We start from the raw sequence: 16925 nt of genomic DNA, 5'->3' as shown, positions 1-16925 counted from the left end.
CTTATGTTTTAGTATATTTAAAATAATATTTTAAGTAAATTATATATAATGAGATTTATAACAAGCAGATGTAAAATATATAACTATGGCACACAGGTTGGGTTGGAAGATGAATATGCACTGACTCTTACATACTAAGTGGTACTATAATATTTTAAAGTAGAAGATGGTGAAAAGCTAAAATGAATATTGTAAACCTTAGGGCAAGCCCTAAAAAAACTAAAAGAGGTATAGCTATTAAGTTTATGGTGGCAACAAAATGGAATAGTACAAACTTCTCATTTAACTTAAAATAGTAGAGTGGAGAATGGGGAAGAATGTATAACAGAGGCAATGGATAGAAAGCAAATAAGATGGTAGACGTAAATCCAACAGTTTCACTAAGTACATTAAATTTTAATGGTCTAAACACTGTCCTTAAAAAACAGATTTTTAGACTGGATAAAAATGCAAGATTCAACTCTGTTGTCCACAAGAAACTCAATGTGAATATTAAGACATAGGTTAGTTAAAGAATTGGAAAAAAATACATAATGAAAATGCTGCTAATCGTAAGAAAGTTGGTGTAACTGATAAAACAGTAGACACAATAGAATTCAGAACAAGAACAAGGAAGAGCATTTTATAATGATATGAATTCATAAAGGAGACATAAAAATATGCAATATAAATGTACCCCCTAATGCATTTAATTTGCATCAAATTACATGAAGCAAAATTGGCAGGAAAGAAAAAAGGACAGAAAATCATGAGACAAGACTCAAAGAACACTATCAATCAGCTAATCCTAATTAACATTTATAGTACATTCCTCCCAATAACTACAGACACACATTTTTTTCCATATTACATGGAATATTCACCAGTGTAGATCATATGCTATCCATAAATTGTCAGAAAACTTAGAATGATTGTAATCTTACATGTTTTATAACCACAAAGAATCTGGTAGAATTCAATAACAGGCTATGTGCGGTGGCTCACGCCTGTAATCCTAGCACTTTGGGAGGCTGAGATGGGTGGATCACCTGAGGTTAGGAGTTCAAGACCAGCCTGGTCAATATGATGAAACCCCATCTCTACTAAAAATACAAAGCATCTGGGCATGATGGCAGGTGCCTTTAGACCCAGCTATTCAGGAGACTGAGGCAGGAGAATTTGCATGCACCTGCAAGGCAGAGGTTTCAATAAGCTGAGATCTCATACCACTGCACTCTAGCCTGGAGGACAGAGTGAGACTTTGTCTCAAAAACAAACAACAACAAAAAGGAATTCAGTAACAGAGAAATATTTCTGAGCACCACCTAAATATTTGAAATTAAACCACACATTTATATCCTATGGGGAAAATAAGACATCATAAGGGAAATTATAAAGAATTTGAACTAAATGAAAATAGACAGTATATCACAGTTTATGGGATAGAACTAATGTAGTGAATAGAGGGAAATTTATAGCTTTAAATGCTTTTATTGGAAAAGAACAAAGGTCTCAAATCAATGATCTAGGCTTCCACCTAAAAAACTTAGAAAAAGAAGTTTGAGTGAAAATAAAAAATAATTAGAAAGAAGAATATAAAGAAGAAAGGGCAGAAATAAAAAAAAAACATAGAAACTGAGTGATCACGAAATAAAATAATTGAAACCAAAAGTTGATCTTTTGTAAAAAGATCAGTAAAATTACTCAATTTTTAGTAATTTAGAAATTTTAAAATTTAGAAAAAGGAGAGAAAATACCTAAACTGATATCAGGAATGAAAGAGGGACATGACTACAGATTCTTAAAATATTAAAAATATTTAGATAATCTTTTGAATAACTTTTTTCCAATAAGTGCTATAATTTATACAAATGACCAGAACTGAATTAGTAAGAAATAGATAACCTGAATAGTTTTTTATTGATTTTTAAAAACTGGACTTATGATTAAAATTTTACCACAAAGAGAGCTCCAAGTCTGATTAATAATTAATAAATATTTTAATACACAAACTCAAAAATTGGAGAAGATTGGATCACTTCCCAGTTTGCTTTATGAGGCCAACATTACCCTGTTACCAAAACCAAATAAAGACATTACAGGAGAAAAGATGCTTTGGGGTGGGCTTTGGGATATTCCAGGCACTCAGAAGGGCACAAGGGTACCATTTGAGTTGATGGAAATAGTGTCTGTCTTGGTTGTGTTCTTGGCAAAATGAAAGTATGGATTTTCAAAAGTTACTGAACTTTATTTTTAAAATGGATACCTTGTGTTATATAAAAATTGTACCTCAATAAAGTTGACATTTTTAGACAAAAAGATGTATTAGTCAGCAAATTGAACCCTAAGAGAAGAAATTGACCAAAATGCATTAAGGAAAGCTAAAGAGACAAAGTGGAGAAAATAGGTAGTAACATGAAGACTATAATGAGACCAACTAATACACTTTTAATCAGAGTCTTAGGAACTGTGTTATCAGCAATAGATGCTCACAGGTGTGGTAATATTTTTGAAGCACGTTAATTACAGAAAAATAGAATGTCTTCTATTCTAAAATAGAGTAACCCTCTGTAGAAGAGTTTAGGCTTAATCTGTCTGAGTCTCTACCCAATATGAAAGTCTTTTTTATAGTATTTTTGAAAGCTTGCTCTGGCAGTAGGTAGTTCATTCAGTTTTTTACCTGGAAATTTCCACTCAAGGGAACTAGTATGGTCATTTCTCAAAAGATTGTATTCATTACATACTTACCAAGTACCATGATAGCTACCTTACTTTGTGAAATCTAAGGCATTATTAGTTGTAAGATGTATCAATAGTTCATGTTTTATTAAGTGAAAAACTGTGGCTACCTTTTTATTATGACAGTAGATTCTAAGATGAGTTTTGATTTTGGAGACATTAATGTTTTTCAAAAGCATCTTATAATTTATGAAATATTTCTGTAGAAGTGTTACGAGTGTTTTACAATTTAGGAATGCCACTGAGAAAATCAACTTTTTCTTTGATTTGTAGGGTCTGTCATGCCATGTTTAATTTTTTCCTCCCAAATCCACACACGGCTTACATTAGTTCCTTTTCTTGGCTTCTCAATTATTTTGCCATCAGGATCGTATTTTTCTTTGGATGTCTGTAGTTGATTGTTGCTTAAAATTAAATATGTTACAGACTTCAAAGTAGAAATTGTAAAATCTTAAAACTAATATGTCCAGAAAGTGAAATATGTGGGAAATTAGTGAACTAGGGTTTTGTTAACTTGACAAGATTTTTCAGTAATTTTTTTTTTTTTTTACTTAAAATTTAGGGCAGTCCATAGCAATAACCAAATTGTTGTGTTTTAATTTTTACAAGTTTACATTTTATACATCATACGTTTAACAGAAAGATTTCTCCCTGTTGACACTCACTTACTCATTCTTGTAATTAAGGATAAAGATGCTATTTTTTTAAGTTTACTTTTTTAAAACAAATATAAGCAATTATAATACATGTCTTCTAATTATTTTTCCCCTCTCTAAGAGATTACTACATACAAAATCTGCCCATAATATTTTACCCAGAAATAGTTATAAATGATAAAGTTGTTGTTTTAGTGGTGAATATTTACATTTTGATATTTTAATTTCTTTACATTCATGTAATTTCTGGTAGTCATTGTGTGACTATTGTGTTGTATATTGCCTAGTTCAGCTTAATTCAGCTGGAGGAAAAGTACTTATGATATGTTAAATTAATTTGCTGATTGATACAGAATTTATTGCTTTGAATTATTGTATAATAAAACTTTTCTAGTAGTTAATACACTTTTCTCTCTTTAAAAACACAGGTTTTGAGAGTATTTTAGAAGGGCTTTATGGACCACGGCTACGAAGAGACCTCAGTTTATTTGAAGGTAATTTTTAAAATTTTATTTAAAAGTTTTCACTTCCCACCCTATTTAACAAATGAAAAATTGTTGTTCTATACTAACTTTATATTAAATATGAATTATAATCCAAATATTTGTATTACATGTCGTAGTTTTTTTTACAATTTTGTATACTAAATCAGAATAGAAAATGAAGCTTGTTTTGGGGTCAGTGATGTAATTTAATTTTTGTTGTTTTATAAATTCCATGCCCTAATCTATTCTTAAATAAGATTGAAATAAGCCAATTAAATGTTAATTGAGTTAAGTAATTGCTTAATCAAATTATTAAACTTTAATTGAATTATTTAATTTATTCAATTTACGTAAATGTTCAATTGAATAATTGTCTTCTAAAAAGTTATCACCCAAATTTTTACTTTTCTTGGTTCTTTTAATATTTGTCTTAGTGAAACACTTGTGATTATTAGGAAGGAAGAAACTATGGCTAAGTGAACTAATATATTGACTTCCTTTTATTTGTTTTTGTCAGGACATCTCTTTCTAATATCTGAAGAGCCAGAGTTGTAAAACATTTTTTAAATGAGAGCGTTTATATAGAAGAATATTGAGTGGAAGTCAGGAGATTAATTTCTTCTAGTTTTTACTGAGTTTGACAGTCACTTAAATCTGTAAGGTCAGCATATTTCTAATCTATAAACTTGGTTCTTCACTGGCATAGTTTTCAAAAATAAGTAGAGCCTTTGTTGCTATAGTTCAAGGGAGAAGTGTTCTTGGTAGTGATATTGGTAGTAATGATACTGATATTGATCAATTAAAAAAAAATTTTAAACTTAACGTGAATACATTTATTAGGTGTGATTTACTTTGATTTTTCTTTTCAACTATTAATCCAAGGGACATTACTAAGCAGTAACTTACAAGCTTTTCTTAATGTAAATTTTAAATATTGAGTACAACTTATTATTTTAGGATGAGATTGTGTTCCCAAAGTGTTAACATCATGTTTATAAAATTTTTTTATGATTACCATTATATTTTATACAAGTTAGGCCAAAGAACAAGTTTACTATCAGATTTAAAGTAATTTATTTTTAATGATAAAATCTAATGTTTTTAAAGTATGGTTGGGAAAAAGGACTTTTGTGTATTAATACGATTTTGAGCTCCTATGTATTACTAGTACAGCCTTTCTAAAACAAAGTTTTATCAATAAATATTCCGAAGCTAAAGAATAATACATACCTACACTGTATTTTTACTTTTAGGTATCACAAGAAAATAACCAGATGTATTCTATATAAAGCTGCTCATTATATGGTTCATTTAAAGTTGTTTCTAGTTTTTTATTTTTTTGCTATTATGTATTAAAAGTAAAGGACTATTTAATAAACAGTTTTATATTTCTAATTGTAATATATGAGGTATTAACAGTTATGTTGTTGAGTTTATTAATGACGTGGAAGAATTGTTAGACTGAAGAAAAGCAAGTGCAGTGTATATATACTGTATTTTGACTCATCCTAGTTTTGTTAAAAGAAACAACAACAACAAAATTGTAATTGGACTAGTCATTGTAAATGGACTAGAAAGAAAAGACTGAAATGTTCGTGGCAGTTATATTTGAAATATGGATTATGGATAGTTTTGCTTTCCTTTTATAGGAAAAGTTTGATTTTTCTAAAATCAAACATGTATTATATAATTTTTAAAAGATGAATATTATGAAACTTTTAAAAAGCACACTTTGTATTTTTCTTACTGAAACTCTTACCAATATTGGAAAGTGAGGTCTGTGGCTAACTAAATTAAGAGTATTATCTGTTTTTACCAACAATTAGTTTTTTCAGTGATTTTCACCATACTGTATGTGTAATAATAGTGTGGAATATCAGGTGAACTTTATCCATTTTTATAAATTACAGAACCATAAAGAAAATATAATTTCATTTGGGTTCTCAAATGTATAAACACTTTCTTTCACATATAACCTGTGTTTTCTTAAACTGTCCTTGGGATGGGAATGGGGTCTTGCAATAATATAGGAACATAGCAAGTTTTCAGTCTCTCAGGTTTTTAAAGAACTTGTAGATTATCTTAAATGTATTGCAATAGCGTTAAGGCCTTTGAGGTTTTCAAACCTTGATGACAAGGACATGGTATTAAACTTTGTATTCCTAGCAACTAGTCAGTGGTCAACAATGTTTTAATTGCTCATCGAAGCCCTTGGGCTCCTGGGTGCTCTCTGGCAATACAGGTTATAGGTTTGCAGCTGTTACCTTCTGTTGCTCATAATGCAGGCAGCTTGGAACTCACATTGCCACTTCAAGAAATACTACCTTGTGCATTCACAGTTTTATATTTTACGTTATACTGTTCGTTATTTGTTGTTGCCTCCTCTTCCAAAGGCTCTAGCTCAGATACCGTTGGAAGATTTTGATCTGTAATATAAGTGCAATACCACAGGTTAGCTGTTTTATAGCCTGCTATTTTGTAGAGCACAAGGAGAGAACATTTTTGTAGATATATCTGAAATTTTATAGTACAGTTCATTTACAAAATGGGTAGTGTTGGTGTAGGGTTTCTACTTTGATTTTTGATTGAGCGATTTCTGGATCTTGTATCTGGTCAGTTTTATGTGCTGTTACCTTCCACCATACTGTGGTACCTTCCATTCTACTGGGACACAAAGTATCGCTAAGGATCTTTCTTTATTTTGTGTAAATACTTGTTTTAAGTTGAGGAAGTGATAGTGGTGATGGTGCAAGAAGTCATCATTCTGTTCATCTTTATTAATGTTGAGCAGGATAATTCAGTTTTGAATCACAAAGCTGAAAGTATATATGAAAGATATTCCAACAATATATTTTCAGTCAGATGGAATGATAGCCATGCAGACTTTAAGGATGGAGACTCCAAAATATACCCATTCCAGTGTTTTATTGTTCTTATGGCTTAAGAGAGCTTTTTTCTGAAATCTCTTAATTTTAATCATTTCTTATTTTAACATAGTTTTGTACTGAATTAAATATTTTTATCTGAAATATTTAACCAATGCTAATTTTAGTTTAACCAATTTGTCTGCTGAGTTTACAAATGAGAAAAAGGGAAATCTAAGGAATCAAGAATTTAACCCATGCTTGATGATTCTTCAGCCTTCCTTTCTTACCTGCTGTCCTTCCATATTTATATTCAAAGTCAGTATTATGCTTCACTGCCTTCTGGTAGCCCAGGCGGCAATTTGTGAGCTGTACCCTCTTACTTCCTTCACTTTCATGTATTTATTTATATAGTTATATATGTACATGTGCATAAGTATTTATGTTTCTTCAGAAATTCATTGTTTGTTACATGAAGGGCTGAATTTTCTAAGGAAATAAATTCTGTAGTTTATTTTTAGACTATTATTTTTTTATACAAGTAACACGTTTATTTTTAAGAATTAGAAAACAACAGATAAGAAAGAAAAAATTATCCCAATCCCACTTCCCACAGATAATCTCTACTAATATTTTTGTATAAATGTAAAATACATGTTTGCATGCATTTATTCTTTTATTAAAATCATATGTATGATATACACAGTATATATGCTTTTTGTGCCTAGTATGTTCACTAGCATGTCATTTAGGTATATAAAGTTCTAAATTATCACTTTTTTTTGTCTACTCCTGTGACAGATTGTGGATTACCATCTTTAATGGCTGCACAGGATTTTGTTGTGAAAGTATTATAATTTAATTAACTCACTCAATATCTCATTACTGTATATCTCATTCTATTCTTATTCAAATATATCTTGTACTTGATGTCCTCTTTTATGTTTTTCTGGGTCGGGGGGAGGGATTGTAAAACTAAACTTTGAATCTCAGGCAGTCTTTTTCTCACACGTAGACACGTAATTGCTTCATTGGCTTTTTACTGCCAATATTTTTACTTTGTTTCTTCAGGTGCCTTAGAAAGTTCTTCCTCTTTTTTATTGCTTTTTGCCTTTAAAAAGTTTCTAATCAAAGTTGATGACTAGAGAGTAATGATACTAATTATAGTAATAAATGTGTATTTGCAATGAGGTAGACAGCCATACATTAGACTGTGCTATCAAAGTCCTGCCAAAATGTAGAGCCTCTTAAAAAAGCATATAGAAGCTATTAATTATAGACATCTGAAGCCTTTTTCCCATCCTCTTCTAAATAACTATGCTTTCTTTCTTGTTACCATTATTAAAAATGGTTTACTATTTAGATGCTAAGACTGCAAGTGTATTTCTCGTTATGCAAATATGTGTGTGGGAATCACATAGATTAGTACATGGTTTTAGATAAACTATTGGACATCTGAGCCCCTGTTACTCACTGTTCTCAACTTAGAACCAAATAAATTGGGTAGCAAAGGATTCTTCTATACTCTCCTGAATTCTTTTTAGTTATGACAAAAATCACGTGCACCTGGGAGGCAGAGGTTGCAGTGAGCCAAGAATGTGCCACTGCACTCCAGTCTGGGTGACAGAGCGGAACTACGGCTCAAAAAAAAAGGCAATGACAATTAAAAGTAAAGGCAAAAAACTGAGTTACCTTTGCACCAACCTGATATTTGAACATTCTTACCTGAAGTAAAGTCTTACTTGAGTATATTCATCATCATGCTTGTAATACAAAGATTGGAGAAATAGGCTACATATTCAGTAATAGGATTTGGTTAAATAAATTGTAGTGCATCTTTTTGAAGGACTATACTTAACCAAAAATTACTTAAAGTATGGGAAATATTTGTGGTAAATAAGCATAAAGGTATAATATGATTTTAATTTTTTAAACTAAAAATTTTTAGAGCAGTTTTAAATTTACAGAAAAAATTGAGTAGGAAGTACAGAGAGTTTCTATGTACTCTTCTTCTGCCCTCAGGTCCCTGTATATTAGCACATTTTGTTGAACCAATTGATACAGTATTTTCATTTATTTATTTATTTTAAGACGGAGTCTCACTCTGTCACCTAGGCTGGAGTGCAGTGGTGCAATCTCGGCTCACTGCAACCCCTGCCTCCGGGGTTCAACCAATTCTTTGCCTCAGCATCCTGAGTTGCTGGGATTACAGGCATGCGCCACCACGTCCAGCTAATTCTTTTGTATCTTTAATAGAGACAGTGTTTCACCATCTTGTCCAGGCTGGTCTTGAACTTCTGGCCTGGTGATCCACCCGCCTTGGCCTCCCAAAGTGCTGGGATTACAGGCATGAGACACTGCACCAGGCTGATACATTATTATTAACAAAATTCCATAGTTTACATACATTGGGGTCACTCTTTGTGTGTTGTGCAGTTTTATGGGTTTTGCCAAATGCATAGTGTCATTTATCCATCGTTATAGTATCAGATATGGTACAAATCACTGCTGAAAAAAGTCTCATAAACTACCTGATCATACCTCCCATTTCTCCCAACCTATGGCAAACACTAATCTTGTTATGGTCTTTAAAGTTTTGTCTTTTAGAATGTCATGTAGTTGAAATCATACAGTATGTAGCTTTTAATAATTTGCTTTTTTCACTTAGAAATGTGCATTTAAGCATCTTTTATTACTTTTTATCTCTATTGCTGAATAATACTGCCTTGTATAGATGTACCCCACAGTTTGCTTATTCATTCACCTATTGAAACACGTCTTGCTCACTTTCAGTATTTGACTATTAGGAATAAGGCTGCTATAAACACAGGCAAATTTTTTTGTGAACAAAATTTTTCAACTCATTTGGGTAAACATTTGGGTAAACATTTGGGAGCTTCACTGATGGACTGTGTTTAGTTTTGCAAGAAACTGTAAGGCTGTCTTCAATGGTGGCTGTACCATTTTGCATTCCCACCAGCAGTGAATGAAAGTTCCTGTTACTCCATATCCTCACCAGTATTTGATGTCAGTGTTTTGGATTTTAACCATTCTAACTGGTATATAGTGATATTTCATTGCCTTAATTTGCAGTTCCCTAATGACATGATATTCAGCATCTTTTCATAGGCTTAGCTGCCACTATATATCTTCTGGGTGATGTGTCTATTCAGACAGATTTTGATATTTAGGCAGTGATGGATTCTTAGGATAAGTGAAGAAATGTTTCCCCTGCTGCTATTTTTAGAGACAGATGGTATAGAAATCATCCGGGTTGGTGCTTTCTATTTCAGAAGGTTTTTAATTATTAATTTATTTAATAGATATAGGGCTGTTGAGGTTATCTGTCTTACCTTGTGTAAGTAGATTATGTCTTCTGAGGAATTGGTCCGTTTTATTTAAAGTTATCAAATTTGTGAGCATGATGTTGTTCATAATATTTATTATCCTTTTAATGTCCATAGGATCAATGTGATGGCCAGTCTTTCATTTCCAATATTAAAAATTTGTGTTTTCCCTTTTTTTCTTGAGTGGCTAGCCAAGCATGGCTAGAGGTTTATTATTTTACTGAGGTTTTTTTCCCCACAGAACCAGCTGATCCTAGTTTTTTAAGTGGCACAAAATATAAACTAGAAGGATCTATAGCAAAATGTTAGTCATTGTCTTCGGATAATGAGATTATGAATAATTTTTCTTTTCTCCTTTGTACTTTTCAATATAATTAATATGTAATTTCATAATGAAAAATTATTTTTTAGTTGTATTGCCTACTGATCAGTATCTTTTCCCTCAAACCAACACAGTTATAACGCGTGTTTCATGATCTTCATGAAAAATCTGTCTCAGTATTCTTCATTTTCATTTTTCACTGAACTTTGTCACTAGTATGTAGCCTATGTATAAAGGGTACAAAAAGCATAAAAACACTCAAATTATTAATAATGAGATTACTTAGAAGAAAATGAAAATAACATTTATTGAGGATGTTTAACACATGCTTTAGTTTTTACTACAGGCTTAACATGCAATTATTATTCTCTTTTTCAAACAAAGAATCTGAAACTCAGAGAAGTTAACTTGCCTGACTGAGGCCACATGAGTATGTAGAAAAGCCCATGGTTCAGTATCAGGGTTCTCTGATTTCAAATTCTGGATTAGATAAAATGATTCAAACCAGATTTTAACTATAAGAGTATGTAGCCATGGTGGAAAGGTTGATCTTTGTCGTTCATTTATTGTTAGTTTTCGTTATGACATCACCTTTTACTAATAAAGCTATTTTTCTAAGATACATAATTTAACCTTGAGTTTATGCATCAGAGTTTCAAAAACAGAGATAACGTCTTTTAGAAATGAATATCGTATTCATTGTCGGATTTTGTTTGAGATAAAATGAATGTTTTTCAGCATTTATTTAATTTTTAATGACATGAAACATAACTTGGAAAGAGTAGAAATCTAACCTAGAGTTGATTTTTCAAAAGCTATTTTCCTATATAGAAAAATTTATTCCACCAAACATCATTTGTTTGGTTTCAAAATCAAAAGTAATATAGAAAGAGTAATTGTAAGTAAAGCTATACATTTTGAACTCAGAAAAATTTAATGGTCTTTATATTCAATTGATTATTGAATGCCATTTATTTGACTGTGTAGGCATTTGTTGTAATTAACATTTTCTCGAAGAACTCCTAAAATAACAAATGAGTGACAATCTCAGCATGCCTTGATATTATCTTACAATTGGCAATTGTCTTAATTAATCTAAAATTGTTGGCCCTTGATTCAGCATATTTATCACTGAAACTTTATGAATCCTTAACAACTATTTTTCAAAAATACCCCTTCCCCAAGTCTATAAGCTATTTTCCAAAAATTCTTTAATGAGGCACTGATTAAAAAAGAAAAGGCAGTAAGATTTCCTTGACCTATCAAAATTATGTTATGCTTGGCATATGAATCATGTTTTTAGCACAATATTTCCAAAACAAACAATTCTAAAATCTTTTGCATGCTTATGGGTGATCTGGTTCAGCTGGACTGCAGGCTGTGAGTGGGGAATAACATATTCGAGTAAGCATTAGGTCCCAAGTTCCTCTTATGTTGTATGGTGATTCTGTCCTAGTGAGGGGGTGAAAGTTTGAAACCAGCGTAAGCCTATATAGCTACAGTTCTATAGGAGATGGGTTTTTAATTGTATAGATTGTTCAGACTTTCCGGTTTGTCAGGTCATTACAGAAAGGGACCAGTTTTCTTAATTAAAATTTTTGGGTTTTTTATTATAGTTTTAAGTTCTGGAGTACATGTGCAGATCTTGCAAGATTGTTGCATAGATACACACATGCAATGGTGTTTGCTGCCTCCATCCCCCTGTTACTTACATCTGTCATTTCTCCCAATGTTATCCCTCCCTAACCTCCCCACCCCCCACTATCCCTTCCCTTGCCCCTCACCCCCAACAGACCCCAGTGTGTGATGTTCCCCTCCCTGTATCTGTGTGTTCTCATTGTTCAACACCCAACTATGAATGAGAACATGCAGTGTTTGTTTTTCTGTTCTTGTGTCAGTTTACTGAGAATGATGGTTTTCAGATTCATCCATGTCCCTACAAAGGACATGAACTCATCCTTTTTTATGGCTGCATCATATTCCATAGTGTATATGTGCCACATTTTCTTTAGTCTATCATTGATGGGCATTTGGGTTGTGTTCTAGGTCTTTGCTATTGTAAACAGTGCCGCAGTGAACATATGTGTGCATGTGTCTTTATAATAGAACGATTTATAATCCTTTGGGTATATACCCAGTAATGGGATTGCTGGGTCAAATGGTATTTCTATTTGTAGATCCTTGAGGAATCACCACACTGTCTTCCACAATGGTTGAACTAATTTACACTCCCACAAACAGTGTAAAAGCATTCCTATTTCTCCACATCCTCTCCAGCATCTGTTGTCTCTAGATTTTTTAATGATTGCCATTCTAACTGTCATGAGATGGTATCTCAGGGTGTGGTTTTGATTTGCATTTCTCTAATGACCATTGATGATGAGCATTTTTTCATATGTTTGTTGGCCTTATATATGTCTTCTTTTGAAAAATGTCTTTTCATATCCTGTCTACTTTTGAATGGGTTTGTTTGTTTGTTTTCTTGTAAATCTGTTTTAGTTATTTGTAGATTCTGGATAGCTTGCAAAAATTTTTTCCCATTCTGTTGGTTGTTGGTTCACTCCAATGATTGGTTTTTTTGCTGTGCAGAAGCTCTGGAGTTTAATTACATCCCATTTGTCTATTTTGGCTTTTGTTGACAGTGCTTTTGGTGTTTTAGTCATGAAGTCCTTGCCTATGCCTATGTCCTGAATGGTATTGCCTAGGTTTACTTCTAGGGTTTTTATGGTGTTAGGTCTTATGTTTAAAACTTTAATCCATCTGGAGTTAAATTTTGTGTGAGGTGGCCAACATAGTGAAATCCTGACTCTACTAAAAACACAAAAGAAACTAGCTGGGCGTGGTGGTGGGCACCTGTAGTCCCAGCTACTTTGGAGGCTGAAGCAGGAGAATCACTTGAACCCGGGAGGTGGAGGTTGCAGTGAGCCAAGATTGCACCATTGCACTCCAGCCTGGGTAACAGAGTGAGACTCCTTCTCAAGACAAAAAAAAATATTTCTGCAAACTGATCTTATTAAATACATGGACAATGATAATAAGATTAAAAAAATAATGACTGGTATTCTCAGCAAACTGACACAAGAACAGAAAATCAAACACCACATGTTCTCACTCATAGGTGGGTGTTGAACAATGAGAACACAGGGAAACAGGGAGGGGAGCATCACACATTGGGGTCTGCTTGAGGGGCCAAGGGAGGGACAGCGGGGGGATGGGGAGGTCAAGGAGGGATAACATGAGGAGAAATGCCAGATGTAGGTGACGGGGGTGTGGAGGCAGCAAACCACATTGCCATGTGTGTACCTATGCAACAATCCTGCATGATCTGCACATGTACCCCAGAACCTAAAGTACAATTAACAAAAAAGAAAAAGTAATAGTGACTGGTAATTCTATCTTGTTTATAACTGGCCTTTTTATGGTGTTTCATAGTTTATAAAGTATTTTTACATTTTTTCATTTAATCCATAAATAAGTTAGATGATGTGATCCTTATTTGCATGTGAGGTAATTCAAACAACTTTGTGGCTTACAAAGGTTAGTAAGTGGGATTCCACTCCACATTTTCAGAGACTTCAAATCCAGTTATTTTTCTATTACCCTATATTGCATCTTAGTTGCTATTACCTGCTGTGTCCAAGTTTATGTAGATAGGTTGGATTATAAGGAATATTCTTCTGGAAAAAAAAATTCCATATTTTATATTAAATAATATACCTTATTTGTTTACCTAATTTTTACTCTAACTCTTGCAACAGAGCCTTTAAACAATATGATAAAAATCTGTTCTGACTTTTGAGATATGGAGTTTTACTTGTTTTCTTGGGCATCATTCCATGTTCTGAAATCTGTGGGCTTTTCTGGTGCTTTCTTTTCTTTCTCTATTTTATGTTGTCTTTCCTGGTGTGCAAAATTTATTTCCTCCACATATCTCTCCCTTTGTTCTGATTTCTTTCATAGCAAAAATAAAGTTGAAGCACAACGATAAGTCTAATCTTTCAGAAAGTTAGATGATACTTAAAACCCTATTGTTGGAAAATTGTTAATTTATAACCAGCTCATTGTTCTTGCTGTTTTGTCCTATAATAGTGCATATTACTCTCCTTACAGCCTTTTCTGTTTATTATTTCTAGATGGCCTGAGTTTCATTTTAAAGTTAGTTCTTCTTCCCTTACGGTTAGTAGTTAGTTTTTAAAAATTTAGTATTATTTGAGCCATTGCTGTGGAGAGTGGTAATTTTATTTGTTTTAATAAAGTTAGCATGTTTAATGAATTTTTTCCCTCTTTTAAAGACTGTGAACCAGAAGAGCTGACTGACTGGTCTATGGATGAAAAATGTTCATTTTGTAACCTACAGAGAGAAGCAGTCAGTGTAAGTTTTAGTGCTATGAAATTATCTTTAAACTAATGCAAAATTGTAACAGTTTTTTTAAAATCTTAATTTGTTTTGAAAAGTTGTGACTCACAGTGGAAGTTTAAATATTTGATTTTGGTAAACGAAAATATTTTAAAGTCTTACATTAGAAGTCTAACATTTAGCTTAACTTGCAGCTGAAAATCCTAGAAATCTCATCTTTTTTTACTTATTTACTTCACATTTCTTTCTTATCATTCTTTGACTCATGAAGTTTATTTCAGGTCTATTTTATATTTAGGTATAGAGGGGTAAGCTTGAAGGCCTACTTTGGTCTGAGACCACTCTACAATCTGATTTCTTAGAAATTAATAGTAGGGGAATAATGTTCTAGTTTTAGCCTTTCACTTACTCTGGAAGTCTTTTGGATATCATAATTATCTCCTGTATAAGTGATGAAATATGTAAGTGTCTACTGTATACGGGGCATAAACTATACAACCAGCATCTTCTTGTGTGGTGAGAAATCCTGATTTCTTTTCTACCATTGTGATAAGGGCTGAGAAGAAATGAGAACTTAAGAACCTGTACTGATTTTGATCAGATTAGTGGGTAAACACATCTGCTTTGTTGTTAAAACTCTCTTATAGGATTACATTACTGGAATGCCAATATAGTGAATTTATTCACCAGTATGTTTTATATGCTCTTTTTTTTTTTACTATAGTTTTGCTGCGGAATAGGTTATTTTGACCCTCTATCATAGCTACTTCTTTTTTCCTGACTCTTATTCTGAATTTTTTGTTCCCTTTATCTAATTTGATATAATTTAAAGGGTAGAACAAATGAGCATTTAGAGCATTATTTTTTTTGTCATTTTTAATGGAATTCCATGTTTGACTTAAAAAATGATTTTGTATGTTGTTGTTTTCTTGTACTTTTAGGATTGTATACCATCTCTTGATTCTTCACAGTCAACACCAACAGAGGAGCTATCATCTCAGGGCCAGTCCAACACTGATAAGATTGAATGCCAAGCAGAAAATTACCTAAATGCACTCTTTCGAAAGAAAGGTAATATTGGTATGCTTTCTCATTTGAAATTTGCAGTAGAGATATAAAATGTTTGAATTTTGTTTACACAAAAGTATTTTATATGTCAACCTCTCTACTTCATTCTTTATTACTTCTTTCTTTATTCTTAATTTTTCTTTATATTTTTAGGGAGAGTAAGAGTCTCAATCATTATCCTAGCCTTGTATTAGGCATTCCTGTTCAGCATTCTATATTCAGATATCTCTCTGACTTTATCTCACATTTTCCTCATCTACTATAGGCACCTTTAAAAATTTTTCTTATGCTTCTGGTCTTCCTATTGCTGTTCTGAACACTTCAAAATTTCTTTGATGTTCAATAAGTTATAGATATATAATATTATATTGCAGAGCTATACCTGTTAATGTAATGGTTAAATCACTTATCAGCTTGGTTGGAATATATTTGCTGACTTGCTATTTCAGTATTTGTTTGGTAGCTTGAATTTTCTTAGTAGACATTAAAAAATCTATGTTCTTTTTTGCTTCTTATCTCTCTAAACTACTCAAACCAAATAGCTCTTGTTTTACTTGTTGCCTTACTTGACACACACGTATCAAGCAGAATTAGTTTTTATATTTTCGTTACTTGGGAGAATTATAGAAATGTAGAACCTGTCATGTTTTGTTCTTGGCTGTTCCCACAGTAATAGAGTGTCTTATTTTTACCACCTGGACCTTTGCAGTAAGTTATGGTGTGTGTTTAGGTTGGGGGATTATCCTCTCTCTCAGCTTTGGGATTGAGAAAACATTACCATATTGTCATCATCTACTTGTTGACCTTATTTTACTCCTTTTTTCAATGAGATGTCACCAGATATTTTTCTACTAAATTGATAACTTTCGTGTTTAAATCAATAATGTTTAAAATAGTACTTGCCTTTGGTAAGAGTTTTGTTTAGTCTTAAGTGTTTTAAGTTCTTCTATATGTTGAAATATGGAAATTGTCTTATTAGAAGAGTCATTGTATAATTTAAAGGCCTAAAATTAAGAACTATTATTTTTAAGAGCAAGGGATGGAAAATCTTTTCCTATGTGTTACTGTTGAGAAATGTGCATTATCTTTAAAAATCAAATTCTTTTTT

The 16925-nt window shown here is 32.2% G+C and overlaps 1 protein-coding gene across 12 annotated transcripts in view; it reads left to right on the top strand.

Moving 5' to 3' along the window:
- Positions 1-16925, top strand: part of LCORL (ligand dependent nuclear receptor corepressor like) — a 200321-nt gene that overhangs the window by 51701 nt on the left and 131695 nt on the right. For all 12 annotated transcript variants that reach the window (XM_064366019.1, XM_012472359.3, XM_012472358.2 and 9 more), the window contains exons 2-4: positions 3803-3868; positions 14685-14764; positions 15691-15820. In XM_064366019.1, coding sequence (XP_064222089.1) covers positions 3803-3868; positions 14685-14764; positions 15691-15820 — 276 coding nt within the window. The remainder of the gene's footprint in view (positions 1-3802; positions 3869-14684; positions 14765-15690; positions 15821-16925) is intronic.

Source organism: Aotus nancymaae, unplaced genomic scaffold (assembly GCF_030222135.1).
Source record: "Aotus nancymaae isolate 86718 unplaced genomic scaffold, 86718_ANA_hifiasm-v0.15.2.pri h1tg000006l, whole genome shotgun sequence".
Taxonomy (NCBI): domain Eukaryota; kingdom Metazoa; phylum Chordata; class Mammalia; order Primates; family Aotidae; genus Aotus; species Aotus nancymaae.
This window is presented reverse-complemented; position numbering and strand designations above follow the sequence as displayed.